Raw genomic sequence first — 20,192 nt, forward strand, 5'->3', positions numbered from 1 at the left:
TCCATGGACCATGTGATTGTATAAATAGAGCGAGGCTCTAAGTGTAGAGATAGAAGAGAAGAATAGAGAAAAGGAAGAGTCTAAGTGACTAAGTGTGTCTTTGGGTCGTAGAGTAGGAGAAGGCTCTGCAGCTAAGTGTGCAAAGGCCTAGTAGTCCGCAGCTGAGTGTGCGGACCCCTGAAGCTGAGTGCGCAGGGCAGAGTCAAGTCTGTAACTGAGGAAGGAATTAATAAAGAGAAGTTTGTTATCATTTTGTGTATCTGTTCTCAAGTTAATGCATGTTTGATATAATTTGCAAATATATTGTTTATTGATTGCGCACACCTGTATGAATGGTTTATGTTGTTAAGTGTAACTTAAAAGCACACAAGTAGGCTAAAATAATCAACTAACATTGGAATACTAATAAGGACTTGGGTAATAACATAGAAGCGCAGCGTTCGACCTTCGATTAGGGCTGCGCAAGGGCAGTATAATAGGTTGCAAGGTACAGGAAAGTGTGTAAAGTGACTTGCGTGTAGGGTCAAACCGCGGACCACTTGAACTCATTAGACATCTCCAGGGTGAGGAAACCTGGTTCTAGCACCCTCCCATACTACTTCGGGTGAGACCTCAGTCTGCGCTCCGCGGACTGTTTCCGAAAGGGCCAGTAATACCGGGATTTGTTTGGCTAACTTAACTTTGAACCTGGGTCAGGCACCAATAAGCCAACAAAAAACACACAAAAAAAAAATCTAAACCATAGTAAGTAAATCTAATAAACTCACGATGACAAACACCATGAGAAACACCTCTGCCAAACAAATCAAGAGTAAATATTTGTTTCTAAGATGACATAAAGAGGGGATGCTAACCACAAGAACATAAAAAACTATTGCGGCACAAACCAACACTCACAGACATGCTCAACCTCCATTCCCGACTTTAAGAGCTCCATTTTTGGAAAAACTCAGAGACACAACCATTACTAATATAACACCAATCATCAAATACACCCACCAAAAAAAACATTACAATTGACACCTCCACCATCATAACCTAACATTTCAAATTTGATGGCTCAAATGAAAAACCAAAAGGACATAAAAAACCAACACCAAACAAATTAGAAATCACAATCATCCCTTTCCTACATTCCCAACACAAACAATGCCATTATGCAATACTCTAAGAAAAAACAACTACAAATATAACATTAAATCTCAAGTATAGACAATTAAATTGCTCCAAACCATGAGAATATTGTGACAAAATTAATCCTCCATAAACCCACACCAACCGATTGTTGCATCCTTGGATGCAAATCCCAATGGAAGATGTTAGAGTAGGCAGAACCAACCATGAAAACTTCACATCACTAAACTAAATAAATGTGTCCAGACACATTGCTAAATGTACTTGAAAGCATCAAGACATGTTGACAAAATACATATAGAAAATTAGAACCTCATCTTTAGAAAACCTATAGTTAAAACAAAATTCTGGTCATGTTGATAGGGAGAAACACTATTACATGATCACTATATTCCTATGCAACACATGGACATAAATATAAAATATGACTTTCAATTTATGTCAGCGTTGTCCCATGAGACGAGAAGAGACTTGGCAAAGTGGCCAAATAGGTGAAGTATAGCATAGTATAAACATGCTACAAATTCAACCTTTTATGGTCATGTTTTTGCAATCATTTTTGTGCAAAATCTAGTTACAAATTATATTAGAATCATAGATTTCAATAGTTGAGATTGCAAAATTTGGGGTTATAAGGATTTTTGAGGTCATTGAATGCAATTTTGCAATTAAAAATGCAAGTCCAATAATGGAAAATTGTAATTCTAACAATTCTCCTATAGTTGGGTTTTGGTGAGATCGTTGTAAAAACTACAAATCATAGAACATTTAGACCCATTCAATGAGCATAGTCTAAATATTCTACAATTTGGCTCTTTTTCCAACATATTTTTGGGTTAAATTTACCTAAAAATCAACTAGAATTTGTTGGAATTGTATATTTAAGTTGTTGAGTTTCTATAGTTTGAGTGCATCACAGGGTTTTTAGAATGTCGAATCCATTTATACATTCAAGAATGCAATTTAAACAACATGAAATTATGATATGACCAAAAATTATATCACTAAATTCCAATGAAAAAGACAAAATATAATGATGAACTCATTTATACATTCAAAAATGCAATTTAAACAACATGAAATTATGATATGACCAAAATTTATATCACTAGATTCTAATGAAAAAAAACTAAAAATATAAAACGTTTAAACTCTGCCTATTAAATGAAATATATATTCAAAAGTCTCCACACCTAAAAGAAAAATAATTTATCTTTTAAATTTTGAAATATTATCCATATAAATTTTAATATACTTATTAAATATAAATTTTCAAATAACATTTAAAACTTTCTTTCTAAATCACAATGTAACAATAATATGGTAATTTAACCTACTTTACATCGTTAATTACTTTATAGGGAAAATATGATAATTACGCCGTAAGGCGTTTCCCTTTGAAAGGAATTGCCCCAGCCGACGCCGTGTCTTATTGTTGACCGTAGATTTATGGTGTTAGATGATTAAACAAAGTTTGATCGTTGATCGTAGGAAGCCGAACGATTAAAAACAGTTTCGTTGATCGTTGGAAGCCGAACGATTAAAAGGAGTTTCGTTGATCGTTGGAAGCCGAACGATTAAAATCAGTTTTCCTGTCATTCTCCTGTTGTATTCCTTCTGCCCTTGCGAGCTGCTTAGTTTATTCCTTGTTAAGTTCATCATTTTGACCTTTTACGCGCCGTCTCATTCGCCCAATCTCAGGTTCTCGCTCACTAATTTTCGGTTCAAAGGTTTTATCAGAGCTTTCCACGGCTGTTTGTAGGGCATTTCAAGTTCTCAGGGCGGAATTCGACCTATCTGTTATCCACCAGGTTGGCATTAACTAACCCTTTACCCACATTTTTCGGATCTACAAAAACCCTGTTTAAATTTCTGTATTTCAGGCTCTGAATTGATCACGATAGAACAGATTCCTTCATTTTATATATTTAATCAGGCTTTACGGGGATTACTTCTGGGTTTATCGTTATTTTGTTTTAAATGCTAGTCCCCGTTATCTGGGTAAAAATACTGTATCGTTTAATTGCAATTTATGGATGGATTTGATTGAAAAGCTCGACAGTGTCCTCCACCCTGCACGCTCTGTAAAGCGCTTTGATGAAAGAACTAAAAATACATATGTGCTTTCACTCCTTCCAATGCTTCGAATGCATAACCCCTTTTACCTATTTCACACTGACAGTAAATGACAATGTTTGCTTCAATCATAGATCAACGCTGATTCATGTTGATTCTGTCTTAAAAAAGAAAAAGAAAAAACACACCATCATATATTAATGAAACAGACATGGTTACAGAGCATGGTTTTAGAAACCCCGATGCAGAGAAAGAAAGACGTTAGATCCAGCGATAAATCTGAGCAATATACATCAAGAACATCAACATTATCAGAAAATACCCAGAGGCAAGAGGTTTATCCAGAGCATGAGAAAAACAATAACTAGCACCACAAAACAGAAATGAAAAAGACTACCAAAATCAAATATCAGAAAACATTAGCTTGAGAGAGCCCCGTCATACAAAAATTAGGGCCACAAAGCAGGATGCCCATCACAGAAACGGATCTGGAGAGGAGCTAGAAAGCAATTTGGCCCGATCGAATAAGAGAGTCTGCGGAGAATTCCTGATAGTAGATTGAGCTAGGAAGGGAAGAAACTCCTCTTTATGACAATTTATCAGCTTCCTTGTTATGCTCACAATTTATGTGCGAGACGGAGATCAGACGGAAAGATTGAGATAGATTCTGGATCATTTGCTGCCAAGAGATGAGATTCAGAGTCTGGAGATTGCAACAGCTCTTGGCCCAGGCGATTATAACTCTAGAGTCCCCATCTATGTTAGTCAAACCAATCCAGGGTCCTTAAAAAAGGACCGAGGACATGAGAGTGGGGATGGATTGAGCTCGACTACCTCTAAACTCTAATTTAATGGAAGCTTATTGATCTCTCAAGCGTATATTGTTTTGTCATGGTGAAATTTGTGGAAACCAAACTTCCCACTTATCTCTTAAACCTCACAATCATTAAACTACACATACTTATTAAACTACCCAAAAAAAAAACCTTTAAACCTAAAAAACAAAAACCTCAAGCTTACGGGTCCTTAGGAAGCTAATGTGATGAGCCTGGTTTGCCTCAAGCTTACGGGTCCTAAGGAAGCTGTTGCGACGAGCCTGGTTTAATTACCCGCCATTCTTTTCTTATCGAGATTGCAGATTTAGATTATTTTGGAAATATGAAATACCATCCCTTATTGTCAAAATTTCAGAATATTCTGAATCTGCAATTCCATTACACTCAAATTTAAGTCCCAGATAATTGAAATTTGTTGGAACTAGTCATACTCAAAGAAGACCTTACGCATGACAGGTTGAAACCCACGACCACACTGGCAGGACCGTCTAGAACTGCAACGAGTATAATACAACATTGAAGACTTCAGATCCAATTATATGGATTTCGAATTCATTCGGGTCAACAGAAAAATTAAAACAAATATTAAATTTATTTTTAAAATAATTACGGGGATTACTTCTGGGTTTATCGTTATTTTGTTTTAAATGCTAGTCCCCGTTATCTGGGTAAAAATACTGTATCGTTTAATTGCAATTTATGGATGGATTTGAATCATTGGCCCTTATTTCCTTTCTTTGGGTTCAGATCATTCAAGCCTTTAGTTCGCTTGACCAGGATGCCTCAAATTCAGTACTCAGATAAATACACTGATGATACTTATGAATACAGGTTTGTAACTCAGAGCTTGCGCTATTTTTTTTGTTAAATAAAATATTTGTTTTGCTTTTTGGCTGGATGGTGGACTTTCAGATCCACTCAACGAACCGCATACTACATCTATCATTGACAACCTCCTATTGATTTAACCCTATACATACATACAATTGCAGTTGCCCTTCATTGCCACTGTAATTTGGAGCCTGGTTCTTTATTATTCAAAGAAAACGCTCTACCTGTAAACTCCTTCAATGCACTGTCATTCACTTGGCAGAACATATTCTCCCATTCATGGGGTTTGATGGCCCTGTTGCCAAGGCCTGGAGCTCGATCTTGGGACACAACATTCCTAGACTCTTTCCAATCCACGACATACGCAGACACCCTCCTCCGAAACTTAGCCTTGAATTCACTCCAAGCCTGGTACTTGTAGTGATTGATCACTGTCCTCTGGGCCTTCACATACACTGTTCTGTATGCCTTCTTCAACTGAAAGCGGTGTATTACATTGAGCAACTTAGGAGAGGTAGCTTCCAAAAGAAGTATGGATTTGTAGCGCTTCAGCTTCCTTTCCCTGCAAGTGTACCCTTGAGTAACCCCTCTCTGCGGGTGCTCCTGGAGGCCCGAGGGTCCAAAATTTCTGCATCTCAAAGAAATTTGCCCTGTCAATGCAGCCCCCGGTTTACTAAGATTTATTACTAATCGCCTCAGAGCTGCTTTTGATGCAGTATTCTTTAATGGGTACCCAATATTGGCATTGGCCTTGAGTTGCTTTAGCCACGAAGGAGAAAATACAAACTCGTCAACGTCAGTGTACATCATCCATTGACACTTCTGTTTGGCCATGAGAGCACAGTGTGAGAATCCAGATTCCTGTGTCTTGGCCCATGGCCATGGATGCCTGCTTACCTTGTAATTTTCTGACAGTAACCCTTCAACAGTTTCTGCCAGATCGTCTTCACTGTTGTTATCGTACAGAAAGAAGTGTTCCACACCCAGATGAGAATGGTAGATAACCCATTCTCTTATGTATTTTGCAACGTTGAACACCATGGTGCAGGCACATAGTAGTCTCATTTTCTGTGCATTATCTTGAGTACTACTTTTTCTTGAATGATCAGATGGCGGAATTTCATAATAAGTGACGGAAGGAATTTAAGTCCTAGATAATTGAAATTTGTTGGAACTAGTCATACTCGAAGAAGACCTTACGCATGACAGGTTGAAACCCACGACCACACTGTCGGGACCATCTAGAACTGCAACGAGTATAATACAACATTGAAGACTTCAGATCCAATTATATGGATTTCGAATTCATTCGGGTCAACAGAAAAATTAAAACAAATATTAAATTTATTTTTAAAATAATTACGGGGATTACTTCTGGGTTTATCGTTATTTTGTTTTGAATGCTAGTCCCCGTTATCTGGGTAAAAATACTGTATCGTTTAATTGCAATTTATGGATGGATTTGAATCATTGGCCCTTATTTCCTTTCTTTGGGTTCAGATCATTCAAGCCTTTAGTTCGCTTGACCAGGATGCCTCAAATTCAGTACTTAGATAAATACACTGATGATACTTATGAATACAGGTTTGTAACTCAGAGCTTGCGCTATTTTTTTTGTTAAATAAAATATTTGTTTTGCTTTTTGGCTGGATGGTGGACTTTCAGATACACTCAACGAACCGCATACTACATCTATCATTAACAACCTCCTATTGATTTAACCCTATACATACATACAATTGCAGTTGCCCTTCATTGCCACTGTAATTTGGAGCCTGGTTCTTTATTATTCAAAGAAAATGCTCTACCTGTAAACTCCTTCAATGCATTGTCATTCACTTGGCAGAACATATTCTCCCATTCATGGGGTTTGATGGCCCTGTTGCCAAGGCCTGGAGCTCGATCTTGGGACACAACATTCCTAGACTCTTTCCAATCCACGACATACGCAGACACCCTCCTTCGAAACTTAGCCTTGAATTCACTCCAAGCCTGGTACTTGTAGTGATTGATCACTGTCCTCTGGGCCTTCACATACACTATTCTGTATGCCTTCTTCAACTGAAAGCGGTGTATTACATTGAGCAACTTAGGAGAGGCAGCTTCCAAAAGAAGTATGGATTTGTAGCGCTTCAGCGTCCTTTCCCTGCAAGTGTACCCTTGAGTAACCCCTCTCTGCGGGTGCTCCTGGAGGCCCGAGGGTCCAAAATTTCTGCATCTCAAAGAAATTTGCCCTGTCAATGCAGCCCCCAGTTTACTAAGATTTATTACTAATCGCCTCAGAGCTGCTTTTGATGCAGTATTCTTTAATGGGTACCCAATGTTGGCATTGGCCTTGAGTTGCTTTAGCCACGAAGAAGAAAATACAAACTCGTCAACGTCAGTGTACATCATCCATTGACACTTCTGTTTGGCCATGAGAGCATAGTGTGAGAATCCAGATTCCTGTGTCTTGGCCCATGGCCATGGATGCCTGCTTACCTTGTAATTTTCTGACAGTAACCCTTCAATAGTTTCTACCAGATCATCTTCACTGTTGTTATCGTACAGAAAGAAGTGTTCCACACCCAGATGAGAATGGTAGATAACCCATTCTCTTATGTATTTTGCAACGTTGAACACCATGGTGCAGGCACAGAGTAGTCTCATTTTCTGTGCATTATCTTGAGTACTACTTTTGCTTGAATGATCAGATGGCAGGATTTCATAATAAGCGACGGAAGGAATGGATTTCCCATGGATTCGGAGAGTGATTTCGGAGGCAATGAGCTGATAACGAACTGATTCATTGGGATGCTCGCATCTAAAGACTTCTTGTCCACAGTGTGACCATAGTTTCAATGGTATTGTTGAATATGCACCGTAGATATTTGGTTTCAATGTTCAGTCCTTGTCTATTGTTAATCCCTTTGGAAAATACAACAATATCCCTCTCTGTGGCCAAGCTCTCATATACCATATAATCCCATTTGATGGGTCTGGAATGATCAAAGTAACCCAATTTTGCTGTGATGATCTCTGGTAAATCTGAGCTATAATTAGCTGTGTCCACTAGGGCAACTGATGTTGCAGACCAGTGGGTTGCAGGGGGAGGAGCCTGGCATCTGACTGCAGCTCGTGGTTGGGTAGAATATCCAAATTGTAAATACTCGATGGCATTCACTGGTGTATGGATTTGTTGCGAGAATGAACAACTGGGGGATGATTTGTGGGATATCAGATTGGAGTTTGCAGAAGACAGGCGTACTAAGAAGAGGACTTCCTCAGGAAGAAATACAATGTCTTGGATGAAGGAACTCCTGTTGGTTTGATTGGTTAGCAACAGGGGAAAGCTCTTTGTGAATTTTGCAGCCTGTGGTTTATACAGATTGGGTTCTTTCTCCATTAAGCTTTCTTGCAGGCTTCCATATTGAAAAAAAGAAACATTCCTTGACCATGTCTTGGTATTAACCCGGTATGATTTAATTGCAGAGACAAGAACAAAGTATCTATTAGGTACAAAATCCATTCTGCTATTCAACATTTTACAGACATCTATGCATCAAGAATTAATGCCCAGAAAAATGGGGCTCTGCAACAACCTTGTAAAAATGAGGGTAATAAGTTGTTTCTGGCTGTCTACATCAACATATGCAGCTAAACAAAGCCACCGAAATTCATATTTTACTTGTTCAGGATTGTACTGTATAGATCAACATTCAAGAAGATAGTAATTATATATACCTTGGAAGATGAGATCTGAGACGGTTGCGCCTGCAATGACGAAAACCAGAAAAACTAGGAGAAGAAGAAGGAACCCAGAATTTCTATTGCCGATTCTCGAGAAAACAGATCCATTTGATGCCCATAATAGTTTGTAGTCTGTAAAATCATTGTTTATTAATGATTCCTTACTAGTACTTCTGCGGTTTCTGGACATTATTGCTGTATCTTTAACAGCAGCAACTTGCAAGGTGTCAGAGCTGTTCCGCTGCTGCACTGTACCAGAGCTTTTCTTTCAGAATGAAGTGCTACAAGAAATAACGCAACTATAAATAATACAGAGCACAGACACAGAGGGGGCATGGAAGAAGTTGCCATTGAAAATCGATAAATTGTGCATCGACGGTGAGTAACCTGAGAAATCTGAGTGGAGCTGTGCCTGAAGTATCCAGAGACTAAAGTTAATCGGAAATCTTTTTTGTTGTCTGAAGTAGAATTTTCTTTTTCCTATTTTTAACGAAAATTCAATGGTAAAATTTTGGATTTAAATTTATTTCAAATTTGATTGATAAACTGTTCTAAATATTTTATTAAAAAAATATATTAAATTTTATAATATTAAGAAATATTTCAATATATAGTTTTTAGGTGTAACATTAAAATTTGGAAAGATTGAAATTAAAAGAAAAATAAATCAATACATTATCTACCTAAAATGAAGATTAAATGTCACCTCGTCAACTTTATAAGCCGAGATTTTTGTTCTAGTGTCATTTTCTAAGCCAAAACCCAAAAAAGTCAATGAATTTTAAAAGGTTCTAGAATTCATCTTAATAAATTGGAAATTAATTTTAAAACAAGTTTTTAATATCTATTTTTTCATTTTTTTTTATTAAAAAAATAAATAAATAATAAATTATTCACTAATATATATTTAAAATTTATCAAAATAAATAATAAATAATGCTGAATTAAAATTGAATATAAATATAAATAAATTAAAAATATTTTTTTTTCAATGTTAATATAAAAAATTAAATAAAAAAAAGTCAATGAATTTTAAAAGGTTCTATAATTCATCTTAATAAATTGGAAATTAATTTTAAAACAAGTTTTTAATATCTATTTTTTCATTTTTTTTATTAAAAAAACAAAATAAATAATAAATTATTCACTAATATATATTTAAAATTTATCAAAATAAATAATAAATAATGATGAATTAAAATTGAATATAAATATAAATAAATTAAAAATATTTTTTTTCAATATTAATATAAAAAATTAAATAAAAAAATTATATTAAAAAATAGCGTTTTCCTTTGAAATGAATTGCCCCAGTGGATGCCATGTCCTATTGTTGACCGTGGATTTGTGGTGTTAGACGATTGAACATATAAATATAAATAAATTAAAAATATTTTTTTTTCAATATTAATAAAAAAAATTATATTAAAAAATAGTGTTTCCCTTTGAAATGAATTGCCCTAGTGGACGCCGTGTCCTATTGTTGACCGTGGATTTGTGGTGTTAAACGATTGAACGAAGTTTGATCGTTGATCGTTGGGCAAAATGATAGTTTCATCTCTCAGATACCTAGTTTATATGGGGTTAGGTGCATTCTTCAAATATTGTAATACTTTTCATGTGTGGATTTATATGATGGGGTTAGGTTATGTTGCGCACATACAGAGGCTTGGTCATGTACTCACTTTCTGTCTTTTTCTATGGAATAGATGTATGCTTAATAATCAACACTATCAAACCGTCTTAGTGATGCCTGTCATGAATTTACATGTATTCTTAGTCGTAGAATAGGCCTTAAGCCAAGGGCAGACCCTGCGTCCAATTTTGTGCTTTTCATTCTTTGTTGGACAAGCCTTTGTTTTTAGACCTGCTTGATTTCTATCAAGTGAAAATAAGAACCTCACAGTCAGTATATAAAAGGATGTAATGTCAAATATCTTAATAAAATTGAAGGAATCGTTGCCCATGATATCTGGAATTTATTAAGAAATTTGCTTTTGCCGAGCTAAAGGATCGACGACTGTTCCAATCCTGCAATCATATCTGTTAACCTCAAAATCTCCTTATAAGATGTATTCGAAATTCTCTGTCATCATGGCCCTCCACCCAAGACAACCTATTGATGTCTAGATTGAAGGTTTTCCATGAATTTATGTAGGTCCCTTTAAAGTTAGAATGCCAGGTAATTAAATAAATGTAGAGAAGGAGACGATGTGTCCACGTTGTTCTTACATTGCAAATAATTTCTTGGAAGTTTGGACATATATTAAATAAATGCCCGATAACTGCTTTTGGTCAGTTACAATCAGATGCATATCAAAGTTTCTTTGAGATAATGCATATTAAAGTTTCTTTGAGATATTTATAGTTTTATCTTAGAGTGTGGGTATGCTTGATTGCTGGCTATCTAGGTGGTGAGTTGAATATCTGTAATTAGAGTTTTATTTAACCCAAATGGATTATTTTGATGATTGGGCATTATGTGTCATCTCCAGACATGTGGTTCTCCTTTCGGAAACTGCCAGATTGCTTCCCAAGAACCGACTTCTCAATGAAGTAAGCACCGCATTTTTGTTCTCAAATGCTATTTTCAATGCAAATGCATCTGTTCTGCCAACTTCCCTATGTGGTAATGAGCACCTAGTTTGTTTTCAAATGCCATTTTTAATGCAAATGCATCTGTTTTGCCAACTTCCCAATGTGTAATCAGCACCTAATTTCTTTTCAAATGCCATTTTTAATGCGACAGAGAACAAACTTACTCCAAACACTTAAGCGATAAAAGCAACACAAGATTTCAAGTATTCAAACCGTGTTAATGATGCCTGTCATGAATTAACATGTATTCTTAGTCGTGGAATAGGCCTTAAGCCAGGGGCAGACCCTGCATCCAATTTTGAGCTTTTCATTCTTTGTTGGACAAGCCTTTGGTTTTAGACCTGCTTGATTTTTGTCAAGTGAAAATAAGAACCTCACAGTCAGTATATAAAAGGATGTAATGTCAAATATCTTAATAAAATTGAAGGAATCATTGCCCATGATATCTGGAATTTATTAAGAAATTTGCTTTTGCCGAGCTGAAGGATTGACGACCGTTCCAATCCCGCAATCATATTTGTTAACTTCAAAATCTCCTTATAAGATGTATTCGAAATTCTTTGTCATGATGGCCCTCCACCCAAGACAACCTATTGATGTCTAGATTGAAGGTTTTCCATGAATTTATGTAGGTCCCTTTAAAGTTAGAATGCCAGGTAATTAAATAAATGCAGAGAAGGAGACGATGTGTCCACGTTGTTCTTACATTGCAGATAATTTCTTGGAAGTTTGGACATATATTAAATAAATGCCTGATCACTGCTTTTGGTCAGTTACAATCAGATGCATATTAAAGTTTCTTTGAGATATTTATAGTTTTATCTTTGAGTGTGGGTATGCTTAATTGCTGGTTGTCTAGATGGTGAGTTGAATATCTGTAATTAGGGTTTTATTTCACCCAAATGGATTATTTTGATGATTGGGCGTTATGTGTCATCTCCTGACATGTGGTTCTCCCTCCGGACACTGCCAAATTGCTTCCCAAGAACTGACTTCTCAATGAGGTAAGCACCGCATTTTTGTTCTCAAATGCTATTTTTAATGCAAATGCATCTGTTTTGCCAACTTCCCAATGTGGTAATCAACACCTAATTTGTTTTCAAATGCCATTTTTAATGCGCTAATCTGTTTGTTTGTTTTATTTTTTATTTTTATTATTATAAACATATTAATAATTTTAACCAAATTGATATTCCTTTTGGTCCAGAACAAATGGCGAGCCATTGGAGTTCAGCAGTCTCATGGATGGGTGCACTATGCCATTCATCATCCTGAGCCACACATCATGTTATTCAGAAGACCTTTGAATTACCAGCAAAACCAGCAGCAACAGGCTGGGGCTCAATCTCAACCTATGGGTTTGAAAGCCCATTGAGTTCTATTGTGGGCAAAGCGGGGGCTCAATCTCAACCTATGGATCTGAAAGCCCAATGAGTTTTATTGTGGGCAAAGCGGACTGGCCTGCCTGATGTGCTCAATTTTGAATGATTGATTGGATTTTATTATATAAATAATTGAGAGAAACGAAGAATAATAATTTGTATAATTTTGATTAAGGATTTATTTTATTTTAGGCAATTTATTGACTAGGTTTAGTTTGAATGATTGAATTATTATAATATTTATTATTTTGAATCAAAATACAATTCTTTCAATTTAACATTTCTATCGGCCTCTCTTTGCACCTTTTGGGGCAATTGCTAGTTATATTAAGTTACTTGAAAAATCATTCTCCTACAATGTATTTTAGGTATCAGAGGAGGGAAACAGTTATTTCCATTGATTGAGGAATCATTTAGGCAATTTCAGTCTTGTAGAAAAGATTCGTGTTGGTTCAGCCTGGGCTCGAAACTTTTTCGTTGTCATCTAATTAATGGATGCATTAGATTGACCATAACAAAATATCCATTTTCAAAGTACACATAACTAACTATTGCAATTGTAACTCATTATCATCCACCCTTGCTTTCAACAATGTCCATTCACATGTCGCTATTCTTCTCCACTCTATGCCTTACGGCGTTTTCTTTGCAACATAAGGTGCAAATGCTAGTTACGATGTAAGATGTTCCCTATGAAAATAACTATCCTTCCCAGCCACTTGTACCTTCATGATCCATTGATCTGAATGTTAGACGATTAAAATAGTCTAGACCATTAGATTGATTTTCGACAGGTATTAATCAGTTATGATGTTATTCAAGTTACGTCAGTTTCCCTCTTTAAAAAACTGCATAGCCTCGAAGGAACCAGAGGACGTGCCGATGGAGGTGATGGTTAATGGAATGGAGAATGAAGAGGGCGATGTTTTAAAAGGAAACAAGTTGCATGCTAACTCTCATGGCAGCAAGTTCAAGCGGGTTGACTCAGATTTGGAGTCGAGTACAGTTTTTGGAATGGCTACTCATGGCTCGGTTAGTATTTTGAATGAAATTTCATTTATCAAAACGATTTTAGGAATGTAAATTTGTAATTTTATGACAGGATTGGTAAATGGTATTTCCTCTTGCAAATCGACAATAGTTATGGTAAGAGAGTTGTAGTTTTTTGTGGGTATGAAGTTTCATTTATAATGTTGTTATTACCAAGAGCAGTTGGTTGCTAATGTTGTTGTTTTGTTATGAGAATGGTTTCAGACTATCTTCTTTGCCCCCTTGTTGTTATTTTATCTGTAACTGAAAAAAATTATGTGTCCAAGTCTCAATCAATTTTATGTCAAACCATTCACGAGTGGATATGTAAAATATATGTTACTTTTCCAGCTGCAGCAATCATGACGTGGAAGTCTATGGTCTTCATGCGAGTGAAATATCCACTAGATAGTGAACTGTAGAAGGCCCGAGGAGTGGCAACAAGCTCATTCAAAAACGGTGCTCTTTTGGCGGTTAAAGTTCTATTGTCTTGATGTTTCTAGAGAATGTCTGCAAAGTGTTTGACAAAAATGTTGAACCAAAAATATTCTGTTTTGGCAAAATTGTTGGTTTGTTGGTCCTCTCTTTTGCCCCACTATACACAACATTTTAACATTATCAATATGGAGGGGTGGGGGACTCTTTATTTGCAGTAAATTTGAACTTTGTATATGTTTATCTATTTGCTTTTTGTTGGACAGAATGAATAAACCAGGTTGAATGATCAATGAATACTTCATTTTCTCTTCAGGACTAGGTTGTTGCTAGTTGTTTTACAACATTGAAAATGAAATCTATAACTACATTGCATCTCAAATGTAAAATATAATTGCAAATATTAAACCATACATTTGCTTCTAATTCCATGGTATTGCTAAAAAAATAAACTATTTTTTCTACTTCATATATTTCCTAACTTACGCCAAGCAAAGGGGTTGCAAACCCTTTATAAAATGGCATATGGGCGTCATATGTTTGTGTTACATTACAGCTCTGCGATATTTGGAAGTGGAAGAAAATGGAGTTGAGAGCACAGATAGCCTCTAAGGAACCAGAGGACGTGCAGATGGAGGTGATGGTTAATGGAGTGGAGAATGAAGAGGGCAATGTTTTAAAAGGAAACACACTGCATGCTAACTCTCATGGCAGCAAGTTCAAGCGGGTTGACTCCTTAGATTTGGAGTCGAGTACAATTTTTGGAATGGCTACTCATGGCTCGGTTAGTATTTTGAATGAAATTTCATTTATAAAAATGATTTTAGGAATGTAAATTTGTAATTTTATGACAGGAATGGTAAATGGTATTTCCTCTTGCAAATCGACCATAGTTATTGTAAGAGAGTTGTAGTTTTTTGTGGATGTGAAGTTTCATTTATAATTTTGTTATTGCTAAGAGCAGTTGGTTGCTAATGCTGTTGTTTTGTTATGAGAATGGTTTCAGACTATCTTCTTTTCCCCCTTGTTGCTCTTTTCTCTGTAACTAAACAAAAATTATGTGTCCAAGTCTCAATCAATTTTATGTCAAACCATTCACCAGTGGATATGTAAAATATATGTTACTTTTCCAGCTGTAGCAATCATGACGTGGAAGTCTATGGTCTTCATGCGAGTGAAATATCCACTAGATAGTGAACTGTAGAAGGCCCAAGGAGTGGCAACAAGCTCATTCAAAAATGGTGCTCTTTTAGTGGTTAAAGTTCTGTTGTCTTGATGTTTCTCAAGAACGTCTGCAAAGTGTTTGACATAAATGCTGAACCAAAAAATTTATGTTTTGGCAAAATCGTTGGTTTGTTGGTCCTCTCTTTTTGTGCCACTATACACAACATTTCAGCATTATCAATATGGAGGGTGGGGGACTCTTTATTTGCAGTAAATTTGAACTTTGTATGCGTTTATCTGTTTGCTTATTGTTGGACAGAATGAATAAACCAGGTTGAATGATCAATTGACTACTTCATTTGCTCTTCAGGACTAGGTTGTTGCTAGTTGTTTTACAACATTGAAAATGAAATCTATAACTACATTGCATCTCAAATGTAAAATATCATTGAAAATATTAAACCATACATTTGCTTCTAATTCCAGGGTATTGCTAAAAAAATAAACTATTTTTTCTGTTTCATATATTTCCTAACTTACGCCAAGTAGAGGGGTTGCAAACCCGTTATAAAATGGCATATGGGCGTTGTATGTTTGTGTTATATTACAGCTCTGCGATATTTGGAAGTGGAAGAAAATGGAGTTGGGAGCACAGATAGCCTCAAAGGAACTAGAGGACGAGAAGATGGAGGTGATGGTTAATGGAGTGGCGAATGAAGAGGGCGATGTTTTAAAAGGAAACAAACTGCATGCTAACTCTCATGGCAGCAATTTCAAGCGGGTTGGCTCCTTACATTTGGAGTCAAGTACAGTTTTTGGACTGGCTACTCATGGCTCTGTTAGTATTTTGAATGAAATTTCATTTATCAAAATGATTTTAGGAATGTAAATTTGTAATTTTATGACAGGATTGGTAAATGGTATTTCCTCTTGCAAATCAACCATAGTTATGTTAAGAGAGTTATAGTTTTTTGTGGGTGTGAAGTTTCATTTACAATTTTGTTATTGCCAAGAGCAGTTGGTTGCTAATGCTGTTGATTTGTTATTAGAACGGTTTCAGACTATCTTCTTTGCCCCCTTGTTGATATTTTCTCTGTAACTGAAAAAAATTATGTGTCCAAGTCTCAATCAATTTTATGTCAAACCATTCACCAGTGGATATGCAAAATATATGTTACTTTTCCAGCGGCAGCAATCATGACGTGGAAGTCTATTGTCTTCATGCGAGTGAAATATCCACTAGATAGTGAACTGTAGAAGGCCCAAGGAGTGGCAACAAGCTCATTAAAAAATGGTGCTCTTTTAGTGGTTAAAGTTCTGTTGTCTTGAAGTTTCTTAAGAACGTTTGCAAAGTGTTTGATAGAAATGCTGAACCAAAAATATTTTGTTTTGGCAAAATCTTTGGTTTGTTGGTGTAAGTTCGGCACTTGGCAGTAACCTCTCTTTTTGTGCCACTATACACAGCATTTCAACATTATCAATATGGAGGGCAATATGGAGGGGTGGAGGACTCTTTATTTGCAGTAAATTTGAACTTTGTATACGTTTATCTGTTTGCTTATTTTTGGACAGAATGAATAAACCAGGTTGAATGATCAATTGACTACTTCATTTTCTCTTTAGGACTAGGTTGTTGCTAGTTGTTTTACAACATTGAAAATGAAATCTATAACTACATTGCATCTCAAATGTAAAATATCATTGCAAATATTAAACCATACATTTGCTTCTAATTCCAGGGTATTGCTAAAAAAGATAACTATTTTTTCTGCTTCATATATTTCCTAACTTACGCCAAGCAGAGGGGTTGCAAACCCTTTATAAAATGGAATATGGGCGTCGTATGTTTGTGTTATATTACAGCTCTGCGATATTTGGAAGTGGAATAAAATGGAGTTGGGAGCACAGATAGCCTCCAAGGAACTAGAGGATGTGCAGATGGAGATGATGGTTAATGGAGTGGAGAATGAAGAGTGCGATGTTTTAAAAGGAAACAAGCTGCATGCTAATTCTCATGGCAGCAAGTTCAAGCGGGTTGATTCCTTAGATTTGGAGTCGAATACATTTTCTGGAATGGATACTCATGGCTCGGTTAGTATTTTGAATGAAATTTCATTTATCAAAACGATTTTAGGAATGTAAATTTGTAATTTTATGATAGGATTGGTAAATGGTATTTCCTCTTGCAAAGCGACCATAGTTATGGTAAGAGATTTGTAGTTTTTTGTGGGTGTGAAGTTTCATTTATAATTTTGTTATTGCCAAGAGCAATTGGTTGCTAATGCTGTTGTTTTGTTATGAACTATCTTATTTGCCCCCTTGTTGCTATTTTCTCTGTGACTGAAAAACAATTATGTGTCCAAGTCTCAATCAATTTTATGTCAAACCATTCACCAGTGGATATGTAAAACATATGTTACTTTTCCAGCTGCAACAATCATGATGTGGAAGTCTATGGTCTTCATGCAAGTGAAATATCCACTAGATAGTGAACTCGTAGAAGGCCTAAGGAGTGGAAACAAGCTCATTCATAAACGGTGCTCTTTTAGTGGTTAAAGTTCTGTTGTCTTGAAGTTTCTCAAGAACGTCTCCAAAGTGTTTGACAGAAATGCTGAACCAAAAATATTCTGTTTTGGCAAATTTCCACAGGAAGGGTTACTCACTACCCACCAATCCCAAGGCTAATTCATGTACTTGTGCTCTTGACATAATGGTTAAGCTCCCAAATGAAACATATAGAACAAATGCTGGTGTCGGCTTCTCTAGCCATCTCATGCACTCCTCATTCTCCTCCCAAAAACTTATTGTGATTAGATCTTTTAGAAAAGAGCACTCTCCTTGCAGGAATTCCCTGAGGAAAATAGGTCCTACTGCTTGTGCAGGGTACCCCTTTGATAGGGCTTGTATAGATTCTGATCCTTCAAGCTCCTCAAATGTATTTGCTAGAACCCAATCTACCTTATTCTGGATTTCGCTTTCATAAACTTGTGTATGAAATATGAGATCAGAAGAGTATTCCTCTCGATAAAAAGAACGAAGATATTTTGGAAAGAGTGGCGGGATACCTAGTAGAAAAGTGATGAACTTGGTGGGATTTTTTACATCCTCTGTTGCAAAAAAAAACAAGGGATAATCAGTGATGTTGAGATTGGAATTGGGGAAGCTTTGGAGAGTTTCTAAGGCTTTATCAATGCACTAGGGTTAGCGTGGAATTCTCCATCTTTACTGAATTGAAGATGGATGTCGCATATTTTCAACAGATGATTTAATATAATATCGAGTGTCTAGTTTGTTTGCCAATATTTAAATTAAGTAGTGTGGATATGGCAATCATTATTACAATACAAGATATAAGATTGATTTAAATATTTGTGCTTTCTCTGCATCACTCAAAAGATTTCATGTGTTTCTTTTTAAAGCAGCAAATGTGTTTCATTTGTTTTGTTTATGATCGATGCAGCTATGGATGGTATTTCACCTTTATACAAGGATGGATCATGGTGGGAAATAGGTGGGTTCTAGACACAAATAAACCGTCCTCTTGATTTCTTTAGGGGTTCTCTGCCCGAGCTTCCACGGGAGATTATGCCCCCTACTATGAAGTTGCAGGTTTTGTTCTCTCTAAAAACCTTTGTTTCAGACTTTGATTCGTTTGTTTTGTTTATGATCGGTGCAACTATGGATGGTATTTCACCTTTATACAAGGATTTGTGTATTTGGCGCTTATCTATCTCAATGGCTTCAGAACAAGGGATATACAGAATCCATGGAAAACATACGTAAACCTATGTGCTGTACTCATGGGATCACAAGGATTAACCAAGGGATCTCTAATGTTTCTTAATTATCCTGCCCAAATCATGTTCAAGTCTACCAAGGTAGGGTTTCTCTATATATATACTCATTGAGTTTACAATATATTTCTTTTGAGGTTTCTACAATGGCTGATAAATCTGAATCATTACAGGTTTTGCCTGTTATGATTATGGGAGCCTTTATACCAGGCTTAAGGTGAAAGTATCCCTTGGAGGAATACATCGCAACTATATTTCTTTTTGTTGGTTTGATAATATTCACACTAGCAGATGCCCAAACATACCAAAATTTCAGTGTATGGGGAGTTATTATGGTCTGTGGAGCTCTGATTTTGGATTGCTTTTTGGGAAACATGCAAGAGGCATATTTACTCTGAATCCTTCTACTGGTCCATACCTGGAAAACCATAATGCAAAAATGTTTGTGAAATGATCCTTTATTAATTTTATATTATTTGAATTATATAAGGCTCAATGCAACTTGTCAAGGTTTTGAATAGTTAATATTGTTAGTTGAGTTAAATATCCTTTGAGTTGGTCAAGGATGTTTTACTACATAGAGCAGGTGTAGACCTACTCAAGTTCTACCTTGTTATGTTGATACATTCAATACATTCAATTATATTAAGGGTTTTTCAAACTTCAAAAGATGAAAATTGACAGTATTCATGCAGAAAAAGAATTAACAAATGGGCGGTCAAGGTTTTGAATAACTAATATTGTTAGTTGAGTTAAATATCCTTTGAGTTGGTTAAGGATGTTTTACTACATAGAGCAGGTGCAGACCTGCTCAAGTTCTACCTTGTTATGTTGATACATTCAATACATTCAATTATATTAAGGGTTTTTCAAACTTCAAAAGATGAAAATTGACAGTATTCATGCAGAAAAAGAAATGACTGCAATTTTGAGTTAAACAACTTCTACAGGAGTTATGTTATGGATATATTACTGCAATTTTGAGTTAAACAACTTTTACAGGAGTTATGTTACAAATATTTTCAGACTTGTAGGTAAATTCTTATAGAAATGGACCTATAATCATTGTTTCTCACTTTTATTTGAAAATGAAACAAAACTGACTGCTGCAGTTTGTGCTACTTGGGTGCTATTAAGAGCTTGTTAGAGAATTAAACAAAGTGGTAGTATGAGTATTGTATGGA

The 20,192-nt window shown here is 35.9% G+C and overlaps 2 protein-coding genes and 2 pseudogenes across 3 annotated transcripts; 2 read left to right on the top strand and 2 right to left on the bottom strand.

Annotated features, from left to right (window-relative positions):
* The first annotated feature begins 4,824 nt into the window (after nucleotides 1-4,824).
* LOC149195855 (cyclin-dependent kinases regulatory subunit 2 pseudogene) lies at nucleotides 4,825-12,579 on the top strand (annotated as a pseudogene).
* LOC149195856 (glycosyltransferase family 92 protein At1g27200-like) lies at nucleotides 4,958-5,957 on the bottom strand. The gene has a single exon (XM_089406184.1). It carries the CDS (start codon nucleotides 5,940-5,942, stop codon nucleotides 5,046-5,048), a length of 897 nt encoding a protein of 298 aa, XP_089262310.1. The 5' UTR covers nucleotides 5,943-5,957; the 3' UTR covers nucleotides 4,958-5,045.
* On the bottom strand, nucleotides 6,630-8,385 carry LOC149195857 (glycosyltransferase family 92 protein RCOM_0530710-like; annotated as a pseudogene).
* A 754-nt stretch (nucleotides 12,580-13,333) lies between the features above and the next one.
* Nucleotides 13,334-19,491, top strand: LOC149195858 (uncharacterized). Of its 2 annotated transcripts, none has more exons than XR_016254622.1 (5): nucleotides 13,334-13,618; nucleotides 14,607-14,834; nucleotides 15,825-15,995; nucleotides 17,078-19,092; nucleotides 19,182-19,491. XR_016254622.1 is itself a non-coding variant. In XM_089405434.1 (5 exons), exons 1-5 carry the CDS (start codon nucleotides 13,394-13,396, stop codon nucleotides 18,723-18,725), a joined length of 903 nt encoding a protein of 300 aa, XP_089261560.1. In that variant the 5' UTR covers nucleotides 13,334-13,393; the 3' UTR covers nucleotides 18,726-19,491. The 2 variants fall into 2 exon arrangements, 1 of the variants encoding a protein (XP_089261560.1); XM_089405434.1 differs by having other exon boundaries at nucleotides 17,078-17,305; nucleotides 18,675-19,491.
* Nucleotides 19,492-20,192: the final 701 nt, after the last annotated feature.

The sequence above is a fragment of the Pinus tabuliformis genome, chromosome 2_2 (assembly GCF_031772625.1).
Source record: "Pinus tabuliformis cultivar Carrire ecotype Pingquan chromosome 2_2, CPIR1, whole genome shotgun sequence".
Taxonomy (NCBI): domain Eukaryota; kingdom Viridiplantae; phylum Streptophyta; class Pinopsida; order Pinales; family Pinaceae; genus Pinus; species Pinus tabuliformis.